This window comes from Entelurus aequoreus, linkage group LG03, assembly GCF_033978785.1.
Source record: "Entelurus aequoreus isolate RoL-2023_Sb linkage group LG03, RoL_Eaeq_v1.1, whole genome shotgun sequence".
NCBI lineage: Eukaryota > Metazoa > Chordata > Actinopteri > Syngnathiformes > Syngnathidae > Entelurus > Entelurus aequoreus.
The window spans coordinates 61,130,753-61,143,068 of record NC_084733.1 but is presented as its reverse complement, the minus strand read 5'-3'; the positions used below and the strand labels follow the sequence as shown (position 1 = coordinate 61,143,068).

Below are 12,316 nucleotides of genomic sequence, written 5' to 3'. Positions count from 1 at the left end.
CTGCATTTGACCCATCCCCTTTATCACCCCCTGGGAGGTGAGGGGAGTAGTGGGCAGCAGCGGCGCCGCGCCCGGGAATAATTTTTGGTGATTTAACCCCCAATTCCAACCCTTGATGCTGAGTGCCAAGCAGGGAAGAATGCTGGTATGAGCTTTTAAACATAACCCGTTAACTGCTGCCAATCAAATGGTGAATAAGATACTCTTTAGGGTTCATATGCTTGTAAATCTGACTGTGATGAAGTCAGTGCCTCACCAGCCATGAACCTCACCGCACGTCACTGACACATATACTCAGTGGCCTCGGTAGGTTGTAAGTTCAAACCCCGGCCGAGTCATACCAAAGACTAAAAAACGTGAGCCATTACCTCCCTGCTTGGCACTCAGCATCAAGGGTTGGAATTGGGGGTTAAATCACCAAAAATGATTCCCGGGCGCGGCCACCGCTGCTGCCCACAGCTCCCCTCATATCCCAGGGGGTGAACAAGGGGATGGGTCAAATGCAGAGGACAAATTTCACCACACTTAGTGTGTGTGTGACAATCATTAGTACTTTAACTTAACTTAATATGTATTTACACATATATATATTTACCTATATGTACATACATGTAAAACATGTATATACATACAATATTTGATGTGTGTCATAGTACATGCATCTTTATGCAGATTCAGCAGCTCTATCTTAGTTACATAAAAATTGCTAGTGTAAAATAAATCTGCTTCCTTTGCTGCTCAGCAATCTTTCAGTCCGATTGTGCCACCAAGTGGAAGGAAAGTGTACTGCAGGTAAAATGATTATAGTAGATTTATTAATAAAGGAAGACAAAAATTGCGATGAAAGAAAATTATTATTATTATTACTCAATAACCCTTTTGTAGGACCATGCTTATAAATAACACAATAAATAAATATAATGACCCTGAAGGGAATAAGCGGTAAAAAATGGATGGATGGATGGATTATATAAACACACAGACATATATACATACATATATACACACATACTTATACATACAGTCGTGGTCAAAAGTTTACATACACTTGTAAAGAACATAATGTCATGGCTGTCTTGAGTTCCCATACATTTCTACAAGTCTTATTTTTTTGTGATAGAGTGATTGGAGCACATTCTTGTTGGTCACAAAAAATTCATGAAGTTTGGTTCTTTTATGAATTTATTATGGGTCTACTGAAAATGTGACCAAATCTGCTGGGTCAAAAGTATACATACAGCAATGTTAATATTTGCTTACATGTCCCTTGGCAAGTTTCACTGCAATACGGCACTTTTGGTAGCCATCCACAAGCTTCTGGCAAACTTCTGGTTGAATTTTTAATCACTCCTTGTCACGGCGCGGGCTTGAAGCCACTTTTCTCCCGCAGTTGGGTCTGCCAGCACCTCCGTTGACAGCGTGTCGAGACACGCCCACAGCCTTGCCGGCATGTGGGCGTGTCAAGACAATCAACACAACTGGGACTGATGAGGGCGAGCTGTATATAGACCAGTGGACCCAAGGCTCCTCGCCGGAACTTAATCTTCTGTTCCCTGTTACAGTAACCTGTCCTGTATCTGGCTTTCCTTGTACATTCTCGCGTTCAGTGTCCTCCCGCTTCCATTCTCATTTGTCCTCTGTCTTCTCCTTTTGAGAGAAGACAGTTGTCTTCCGTCGCCTTGGTTTTGAGCTGTGTGTTTTGCTCCCTTGTACTCCCCCTGGATCTCGCTGCCTTCCCGGATCTCGGCCCCCTCACATGGACACGGACTCTGACGCCTATCTCTCTCGCCCTGGATCTTTCGCCTCCTTGTGGACAGATTCCAGATGTCCTGGGACTGAAAGCATAACGACATCAAAAGACAAGGGAGGGCGGAGGGGGGAACTGGTGGTGGGTCGCTGGCCCAAGTGTCCCCGGAACTATCGGGGACGAGTCTGGTGCCGGCGGCAAGTAGACCGCCGCTGCAGCCAGCGAGTCGAACGGCCAAGGAACGGCCAAGGAACAGCCAAGGAACAGCCAAGGAACAGCCATCTTCTAGGCCGTCGGGAAGGCGGACGCTAGTGGCGCCATAACCACAGCAGCCCACGAGTACCACGCCCATGTCCTGGGTGTTGCTGCTGTTGGTGCAAAAAGCGTCACAGAGGGCGCCGCATGCGGTCGGCCAGCCGGAAGTCGCGGGAGCGAAAATGCAGGAGACGAGGAGGCTGGCGGCGCTGTGGAGATATCCGTGTAAGATGTCATGTGATGATTGAAAACAGGTGCATGAGTCCAACACGTGAGACAGGTGAAACTAATGGTCGTCATGGTGACAAAACAAACAAGGATGCGTAAAAAACAGGAACTATGGAGTTTTAACCAAACAGAACATAATTAAAACTGATATGATCACAAGACATGACAGTTATGTTATCACTTATGTCATCTTACTTACTAAATCAGTCACAGTAACAATCTAAATGTTATGTTATCACTTATGCCATCTTACTTACTAAATCAGTCACAGTAACAATCTAAATGTTATGTTATCCCTTATGCATACTTGCCAACCCTCCCGTTTTTAGCGGGAGAATCCCGTTATTCAGCGCCTCTCCCGACAACCTCCCGGCAGAGATTTTCTCCCGACAAACTCCCGGTATTTAGCCGGAGCTGGAGGCCACGCCCCCTCCAGCTCAATGCGGACCTGAGACTGAGTGGGGACAGCCTATTCTCACGTCCGCTTTCCCACAATATAAATACGCTTGCAAGTTCCAAAACGAATGGAAACAATAATTTTAGTTCATCCAGGACAGTTTGAAGGGGAAGGTGTATGTTGCCTGTAAATATGTAGAACAGACTTCTCCATTGAACACGGTGGCCGAAATGACTTCTCAGTCATGAACGGAGAAGTTAAACAGGACAATACTGCCATCTAATGGATAGATAATTCAAGTATTTCTTTTATGTAAATAAAATAAATATATATATATAGCTAGAATTCACTGAAAGTCAAGTATTTCATACATATATATATATATATATATATATATATATATATATATATATATATATATACATGTATATATATATATATATATATATATATATACATGTATATATATATATATATATATATATATATATATGTATATATATATACATATATATATATATATATGAAATATATATGAAATACTCGAGTTGGTGAATTCTAGCGGTAAATAACCACGCCCCCAACCACGCCCCCTCTATGGCACAGCCCAAGGGTCAAAAAGGAACTGTTCACGTTAATTGCCCGTTAAAAAAATTAGTGCCATTATTTAAATTTATAGTTAACGCGGTATTATCGTGTTAACTTTGACAACTCTAATACACACACACACACACACTCACATATATACGCACGCAGACGCACACACACGTAACACAATAATATGAACATATGACAGAAATATCAATATAAGGCCTCCTGACTGGCCTGCAGAATAGCACAAGTAAAGTTCGGGCAGAACAAACCAAAACAGGAAGTGGAAGAAAAGTAAGAGCGTTCGACAGGAGGGAATATAAACAAAAGTGAAAAAACAGTACTGGACATAACATGTACTGTACTGACATGTACATTAAAATGAAATGTTTTTTTCATCATTATGCATATGAATGACAAATATATATATTACCAAATTCATTATACAACATTAATAACCATCATATCTGGATATGGATAGTACATACTGCAAGTACGCACAATCATATCCAAAATGAATATGATGATTTCTACACTCAAAAAAATGATTCAAGCCCTTCTTAGATGTGACACATTTAAGTATTGTTGAATTTATTAAAAAATATCTAGTTTTAAAATATACACATATATATTTAATCTGTGAAACATAACATTTCTCATAATCGATCCAATGGGATTGATTTGATGTTGATCAACGCAAAATAAATGAGTTCAGAACTTGGAGCCGCCCTTTGCGCATGCGCATATCATCTTCGCGGGCATAACTCATTAGCATAACGTCTTCTGGCGGGAGTGGACCGCATCAGCAGGAACCGAGAAGCAAGTTGGAGCTCGTGTTTGGTAAGTATTCTTTTTTCTTTTATAGCTGTAGTACTGTAGACTGTACCGCTAGTGTATCATGCTATATACCACATTTCGTGAATTGTTTGTGGGGGCGAACTTTACTTTTTAAAGTCCGACTTTGCATGCTAGCTTAATTGGTAACTTCCACCATGGCCACTAGCTTAATAGTCCACACGTGAACAGTCGGGAAACTGCGAGGTGAACGAACTTTCCCTCCCTTATTATATTACATAAGTCAGGCCGGGATGAACGTGAGGAGCAGCGTGAGCGGGGAAGATTATTGACGCGACAGTCGGAGATAAATGTCTGCCCGTGTAGTTTGACTTTATTCAATGTGTGTGCTTCCACTGGGTCCCCTGCGCTGTGTGTCAGCTCCGGTAGTCCAGAGACTGCCTGTATGTGTGTTTTAATATGTTTTTATAAGTATTATATAGTGTTTTATACCTCATTCAGAGTATTATCTTGCGCTATCGCGAGTGAATATATTTAATTATCGCGGGAATTCGTTTGTCTCGGCAAACCGGCTGTGCTCTCTGTGATGCGGAGGGAGACCGCAGCTGGTGGTTGAGGACGGTCGAAGGTGCACGGAGCCTTGACGGACAGGAGCGGACACGCAATGCACACGGATCTGGTTGAAGTTCAAGCACCAGATCCGGTTAGTGTTGTGCTTGCCCTGTTTTGTTGAACTCCATCCTCTCCGCCGGTCTATGCCTCTTACACCCTCTCTCCTTCAGTAAAGCCGTATTAAGCAGTAAATGTAGATTCTAGTTTACAGATGGTCAGTGAATACATACAGGAAGGTTAATATTGTTCCTGTATGTTTGATATTGTATTTAACTTAATTATTTAAACGTATTTGTTTGTCAAATAATTGGTAGTCTATTCTAAATGTTCAAATGTTATCTTGTTTTATTGGTCAGAGCTTTTATTCAATTTCAACTTGTCTGCATTTCTGGGTATTCTGTTACTTGCACTCACAACTTAATATGTTATCATCTTTTGCAGATTGATCATTTTTTTCAAGCTTCATGTGGCAGCCTCTAATGTTAAGCATTACCAAGCTCCTTGTGGCAGCATAGTGATTGTAAGTAATAGGTTTAATGCTGGTACAAGCTGATCTCTATCATTGTCATCCTTTTGATGTGATACATGCTAATTCTCTTTATTCTCTATTTCAGGATTATGAATGTGGCAGTGTAAAGAATGCAGTTTGGAACTAGTTAGCAGGTATTTGTTGTTGCAGCATTTTAGGCAGACTCATGGGCATTTAAGGGGCAGTTATCGCTATCCATGTCCATACACAGATTGCCCGTGCAGTTTTAGTACATGGAGTAAGCTACTAAATCATACATACAAAGTTCATGGTAAACAGCAAACTCCTAAAACAGCAGAAGTAGCTACATTCAAGTGTCATGTGTGCACATGCAAAGACCTAACAACAGAAAGAGATTATTTTCAACACATAAATCGACATCTGAGGCGTAATGAAACAGTTCCATGTATGTTTTTAGGTTGCTCATTTAAAACAAATGTATATAGTACATTTAACACACACAAAAACAGGAAACACAACCAACATTCATCGATACATTTTAAAGCTAATGTTGTCAGCACAAGAGGTCAGTTGCGTGAGTCAGACAATTCTGAAGCTGGATTAATAGAGTCTGTCAATACAGATCATGAATTTGAAACACTTAGTTGTGATGATGCAACAGAATTGAACCTACAAAAATCTATTGAACAGAAAATTGCTTGCATTTTATTGAAGTTAGAAAATATTGTTCATATTTCAAAGTCAGTTATTGATGAGGTCCTTTCTGAATTTCACTACATATTAAGTACAGCATCTTGGCCTGTCACAAAAGCTTTAGTTTTGGATGTATTCCAGCATCATAAAATACAACTTCAAGAGTCACTAACTGATGAGCTGTCCACTGTCCTATGCCAATCTAATCCATTAGGCGTAGCTATCGCAAAGGATGGCCCCCTTGCTACTGCATATAAACGTAAACAGTACTATACATCTCACTTTTCTGTTTTAGAGCCAGTTGAGTACATACTAGATGCCCAGAGAAATAGAACATTTCAATACGTTCCTATATTACAATCTCTTCAACAATTGTTCACTCATAAAGGTGTTCTTGAGCATCTTGAAACTCAGAAAATACAAGACCATACAGGCTTCCAAGAGTACAGAACCGTAAGAGACGGTGAGTACTATAAACAAAATCTTTTTCTGTCTGTGGAAGGTTTTAGGATAGCAGTAAATCTATATGTTGATGATTTTGAGATTTGTAACCCACTTGGGACATCTCATAGAAAACACAAACTCTGTGGCGTCTATTGGGTTTTAGGCAATTTACCACCAGGTTCCCATTCAACACTGGCGTCAATATATTTAGCGGTTTTATGCAAATCTGATGATGTCAAGGCCTATGGCTATGTAAAAGTTTTGGAGCCTCTCTTGCAAGACTTAAGCATATTAGAACAGCACGGTGTCTTTATTTCTGAACTTGGTCAGTTTGTCAAAGGTACTGTCCAGTGTGTTATAGCTGACAATCTCGCAGCACATGGGTTAGGTGGATTTGTTGAGAGTTTTTCCAGTGGGTCTGTATGCAGGTTTTGTACTGGTGATAAATCAGAATTTCAGACCAAAGATGTAAAGTCGGGTGCTTTCCAACTTAGAAACAGAGACCTTCATGATATTCATGTCCAGTCTGCTCAGGAGAATACAATTACTTGCTGTGGTGTCAAAAAACAGTGTATTTTAACAGAGCACCTTTCACACTTTCATGTTAGCACTGGCTATCCTCCTGACATTCTTCGAGGGTGTTGTTCCTGTCGAACTTTCACGCTGTATTAGTTTATTGATCGCAAAAAAGTACTTAACGCTTGATGGGCTTAACATATCGATTCAGACATTCCCATACAAGTGTGTGGACAAAACCAATCGCCCCCATGCCATACCACGCTCTTTCACATGTAATAACACTATAGGTGGCAATGCGCATGAAAATTGGACCTTGCTAAGATTGCTTCCTTTGATGATTGGGCAAATTCTTCCGGAGGATGAGCCAGCATGGCAGGTGATTTTAGATCTTAAGGACATAGTTGAGTTGGTCACGGCTCCAGTTCACACAGATGAAACCATTGCACATTTGGAGTCCAGAATCTACGATCACAGACAGCGCTATCTTGAACTCTTTCCACATGTCAAACTCCTACCAAAACATCACTTCTTAGAGCACTATCCACAAATGATACGTTGCTTTGGACCTCTTATTGCCCTGTGGACGATGAGATTTGAGGCTAAACATAGCTTTTTCAAGCAGGTTGCTCGTCACACTAACTGCTTCAAGAATATTTCTCGTTCACTAGCTATAAAACACCAGTACATGCTTGCCTATCGTGCACATTCATCCAGTCTTAAAAAGTCATCCCTAGAGGTCACAGATGTCTCAATTATGCCCGTTGATGTCCTTAATGAGGGAGTAGTGTCTGCTCTTAAGAAGTTACACCCAGATGTTACTGAGGTTCATGTGGCAAAAAAAGTGTCCTGCAATGGTCTGCATTACAGTGAGGGGATGCTTATTGTACACGGATCTGTAGATGGACTGCCTAAATTTAATGAGATCCTGCAACTGTGCATTCTTAAGGAGAAACTGTGTTTTGTAGTTAAAGATCTATGTGCTTGGTATTGGGAGCATTATGGTGGATTTGAGCTGTCATCCCCACCCACTACAGAGGTTTCCCTTGTTGAGCTTGGTGACCTGGTAGATCCATATCCTCTTGTGGCGTACATGGTTGAGGGTTTGCGCATGGTAATGCTAAAAAGATTCATCATTGTCAAAGGTTAGTGTCATTGTTAAACCTAAATGGTCTGAGCTCTAGATGCCAGGCTCTTGCACATTTTTTTAAACTTGAATTTTAAACATAACTCTAATGTATTGCTTTCCTCTCCTTCTCTTTTTCTTTGTCTGCTCAACATTAGATTAAAGGTGTTCCAACATGGGGAGCCCAGCTGTTCTGCGGATCATTTTTGGTGACGAGTCTGACTCTAGAAAACTAACACTCGATTCTGGAATTCCATCAGCAGTGGAGGACCTATATTTGTTAGTTAAGACATTCTTTCAACTCAAAGAGGACTTCAGGTTGCAATATATGGATGCTGACTTCAACGAGTTTATTAACTTAACTTCAGTGTCTGAAATTAAAAACAAAAGCACGCTGAAAGTTATATACATTCCTGTTTTTTCACCTGTGGAGCCCTGCATCACGCTGTATACAGTAGACTCATCTGGTGAGCTCTCAAATACCTCTTGCTCAAATTCTGAAACTCCTGCTTCATCTATAGACTCATCCTGCAGGGATGATACACCGTTCACATCAACCCCAGAGTCATCTCTTGAAACTCAGCTTTCAAAGTTGTCTTCCTGGCCCAAGGTGTTTTTGGTACCCAAATTCACATATGATGCAGAGTTTGAGCTACAGGACAAGAATAGAGAGTATGAGACAATTGGAACATACTTTAACCCTGGCCCAAAGTTAAAAGGAGTCATTCTTGATGGCCTAGCCCAAGAAATGTTGAAATACACAAAATATCCAAAAGACTATCAGTGTGAAGAGGTAGCAGCAGCATTGAAGAGAGCTCATCCTTGTTTGGGACAGCTGGGATCCAAGACAGGATTTTGGGGATGGAAACAGTCACTGAAGTATAAAATGCAAAACTATCGAACAAAGCTGGGGCGACTCGGACATCCTGAAATACGTGTGAACTCCTTTAAGCACAAACGTGAAGGCCAAGGCAAAGCTGCAGCCAACATCAAGAAAGCAAGAAAGGCTGAAGTTTACTACATACCACTGCACCCAAAAGGCGAAACCACAGAAAGCTTGGAGAGTGAGAGAATCGCTTTGTTGTCAGAAATAAAAAAACGTGACAATGAAGTGGTGATAAAAGCAAAAATGGAAAAAACCTTCTCCCACAGACGACGAGAGGTCGTTGAACAGAGGCCCATGATAGAGGAATTTAAAAACCGGTGGCCTGCCCTGTTCCAGCAGAGTGAAGTAAGTTAACTTGTATTTTTATTTATGGATATTTAAATGTAAGAAAATAGCAATTTTTTCGAAATACATTTTATTGAACATTTTTCAGATTAATGAGGAGTTCTTGAGGATCACTACAAAGCCACTGCTGTCAAAGTTTATGTCACAACTGGACCACTTTTCACTCAAGCTGATGCAGATCTTCAAAAGCAAAGGAGGCGTGAAGGGGCAACGAATCAAAGAAGTTCTGGCAAAAATAGATTTGGTAAGTACAAATAGTAGAACTGTTATATTTATATATATATCCATCTATCCATTTTCTACCGCTTATTCCCTTCGGAGTCGCGGGGGGTGCTGGAGCCTATCTCAGCTACGGACGGGCGGACGTACACCCTGGACAAGTCGCCACCTCATCGCAGGGCCAACACAGATAGACAGACAACATTCACACTCACATTCACACACTAGGGACCATTTAGTGTTGCCAATCAAACTATCCCCAGGTGCATGTCTTTGGAGGTGGGAGGAAGCCGGAGTACCCGGAGGGAACCCACGCAGTCACGGGGAGGACATGCAAACTCCACACAGAAAGATCCAGAGCCTGGGATTGAACTCACGACTACTCAGGACCTTTGTATTGTGAGGCAAACGCACTAACCCCTTTTCCACCGTGCTGCCTATATATATATATATATATATATATATATGGTAAATGTCCTGAGCTTTGTGCAAAATAGTTGAATGTTTCCCTTTCATTCATCCACTTTGTTGGTGTGCAAAACAACTACAAGCTCGTTTGGGGCCTTTATGGTTGTGTGCCCTGCTCAGAAATGTGTTAAAGATGCAATACTCTAGTCTTCAGAAGCTGTGCTCGTTTATCTAGTTTTCTTTACACCCTCTACTCAACTTGCCCCCCTCCCTGTGCCACTGTTGCACCAATATTTAGCTAAATTCTGTTTTGATTTTTCACCCCTGCTTTAGTGTGACGACATTGACATCAGGAGGGAGTGCATCCTGAGAAGCCTTGTTATCTACCTCAATGAAGATCCAGACACATTCTTCAAGGAATATCTGGTAAGTTAATATTTTGTGTTACACAGTAGCATGAAATAATGTTACCCATTCTTACTTACATATATTGTGGTCCTTTGAGCTCAACACATTACAACTTTTTGAATAACTGGCATTTTGTAAACAATGGGGCTCTTTGAATGTTTACTTTTGTTTGAAATCACTGGTAGGTGCAAGAAAAGACAGAGTCAGTCTCCTAAGCTGGTAGTGGCAAACGGGCAGAGGCCCTGTGGAGTAAAACAGCTATCTCTGTCCCACAGGTCCATCTATCAGGATGTGGTTGCCTAAAGGATCATGTTCAATTCCATTATGTTCATGGCTGCTTGCTGAAGTTATTTACTGGCCAATTTCAAACATTATATATATATATATATATATATATATATATATATATATATATATATATATATATATGGTTAACTTTCCAATCATGTTTAACTCATGATACAGAAATGATTGATGTGACAAGCAATGAGGGCTTTTTAAAAAAAAAGCAAATTCGTATATAACACATTACATATGCATGCAACAAAACAATTCCTTTTCTGCTAGTGGTGTTCAGCATTTTACCTAACACAAGTGTTCTGTTTTTGTGTTGTTGTTCAGGCCTCCGCCACTGAGGATGCAGAAAGGGACATTGCCCTCACAGTCATGGGGATAAACATCATCCGTGGAGATGGCGATAGGTAGCCAGAGGATGTGGGAGTTGTTATCGAAGGCATCAAAGTCCTAAGCAACGCGGACACCGTCATCATGGGGATTATAATGATGTTTGGGCTCATTTATGCGCTTGATCTAAGCTTTCCAGACAACCTCAAGTACACATTTCAGTTTTTCCAGAAGATCCTAATGAACCTGGATGGGCAAAAGCTGAACACAAAGATACAGCAGCTGAAAATCAAGTTGTTTGCATGAGAGGTGAACACTTGTTGACAAAGTTCATCATCGGATCTTTATTTTTGGTTGTATTTTATTGCCTTCATTGTCACCCACTTAAGACAATATGACCTACAACATTTTGAACTTCAGAATTGGACCTAACTTTACCTCCCCATTTTATCTCTGAGTGTGACTACCCTCCACACTTCTCGCATCCATTTCTCTCCTCCGTTTCATCACTCAACCCTGGATAAATGGATTAAGTTCGACTCAAGACTTTGGAATTTTATTTTGTATTTTTTGAATAACTAGTACTGTTTTCATGTTTTGTTTTTACTTGCTTACATTCAAAGGATATTTGCTGCTAGCATCCCATTAATATCAGATTCCTGATCTGCGAATGTTGAGTTTTTCTTATTTATTTTTGTTTGTTGCCAATTTGATCCATGTTGTTTCCTTTTATTTAACTCTAGTACATTAAGGCTAATGGCTACATTAGCACACTTGCGCAGTACTCAAATGTGTTTTGCAGTTTCCTTTGTGGCGCTGAGTGTTAATTTTACACCACTTTAGGCTATTTTGGAGAACCGTTTCTCGTAAAGTTTTCCTTGCGTTATTTAAGAAAAGTTAAAAGGTGTTTTATAACTAAGACTGAGTTCTCTTGGCTTTTTATCAAGTCAATTTGACATATTTGTTAATATAAAACTAAGTTATTGGTCTGTGTTGGTACGCAAATCTGACATTGTGTTAGGATCCGCTGCTCGGATCACAGTTTGTTCTCATACAACAGTTAACGACACTTCGATTCCTACTAGCTTTCACGCTAGGCTATTTTTGCTTGCTAGCTCCCACGCTAGCCCTTTTGTTTTTGCCTTTTTGTGCTATGTGCACGTCTTTGTTTTTTTCCTGCTAGGTTTATGTCTTAAATAAATCATTTTTTCCTACCTGCAAGCTGTGTCCGAGCCCGTCTGCATCCTTGGGAGAACACCACCGCACCTCGATGCGACCAGGTCGTTACAGTACTGTAACGACCTGGTCGCATCTGCAAGCAAAAATAGCCTAGCGTGAAAGCTAGTAGGAATCGAAGTGTCGTTAACTGTTGTATGAGAACAAACTGTGATCCGAGCAGCGGATCCTAACACATTGGTCTTTATGTAAAATTTACTTCTTGATGTTTTGTTTTCACTGAAACTCAACCTTTTGGTTTGTGTTTTCAAGTAACATTGACATCTTGTGGTGTTATATTCAAGATTGTTGAATTA

At 40.6% G+C, this 12,316-nt stretch overlaps 1 protein-coding gene across 3 annotated transcripts; it reads left to right on the top strand.

Moving 5' to 3' along the window:
* The first annotated feature begins 5,124 nt into the window (after positions 1-5,124).
* On the top strand, positions 5,125-11,772 carry LOC133645732 (uncharacterized). 3 transcript variants are annotated; one of them, XM_062040590.1, is made up of 7 exons: positions 5,125-5,145; positions 5,240-5,288; positions 7,737-7,913; positions 8,053-9,125; positions 9,214-9,369; positions 10,086-10,178; positions 10,782-11,772. In XM_062040590.1, exons 4-7 carry the CDS (start codon positions 8,070-8,072, stop codon positions 10,863-10,865), a joined length of 1,389 nt encoding a protein of 462 aa, XP_061896574.1. In that variant the 5' UTR covers positions 5,125-5,145; positions 5,240-5,288; positions 7,737-7,913; positions 8,053-8,069; the 3' UTR covers positions 10,866-11,772. The 3 variants fall into 3 exon arrangements, 2 of the variants coding, with proteins under 2 accessions (XP_061896574.1, XP_061896575.1); XM_062040591.1 differs by lacking the exon at positions 5,125-5,145 and having other exon boundaries at positions 5,276-5,288; positions 7,806-7,913; XR_009825196.1 differs by lacking the exons at positions 5,125-5,145; positions 5,240-5,288 and adding an exon at positions 9,447-9,743 and having other exon boundaries at positions 7,297-7,913.
* Positions 11,773-12,316: the final 544 nt, after the last annotated feature.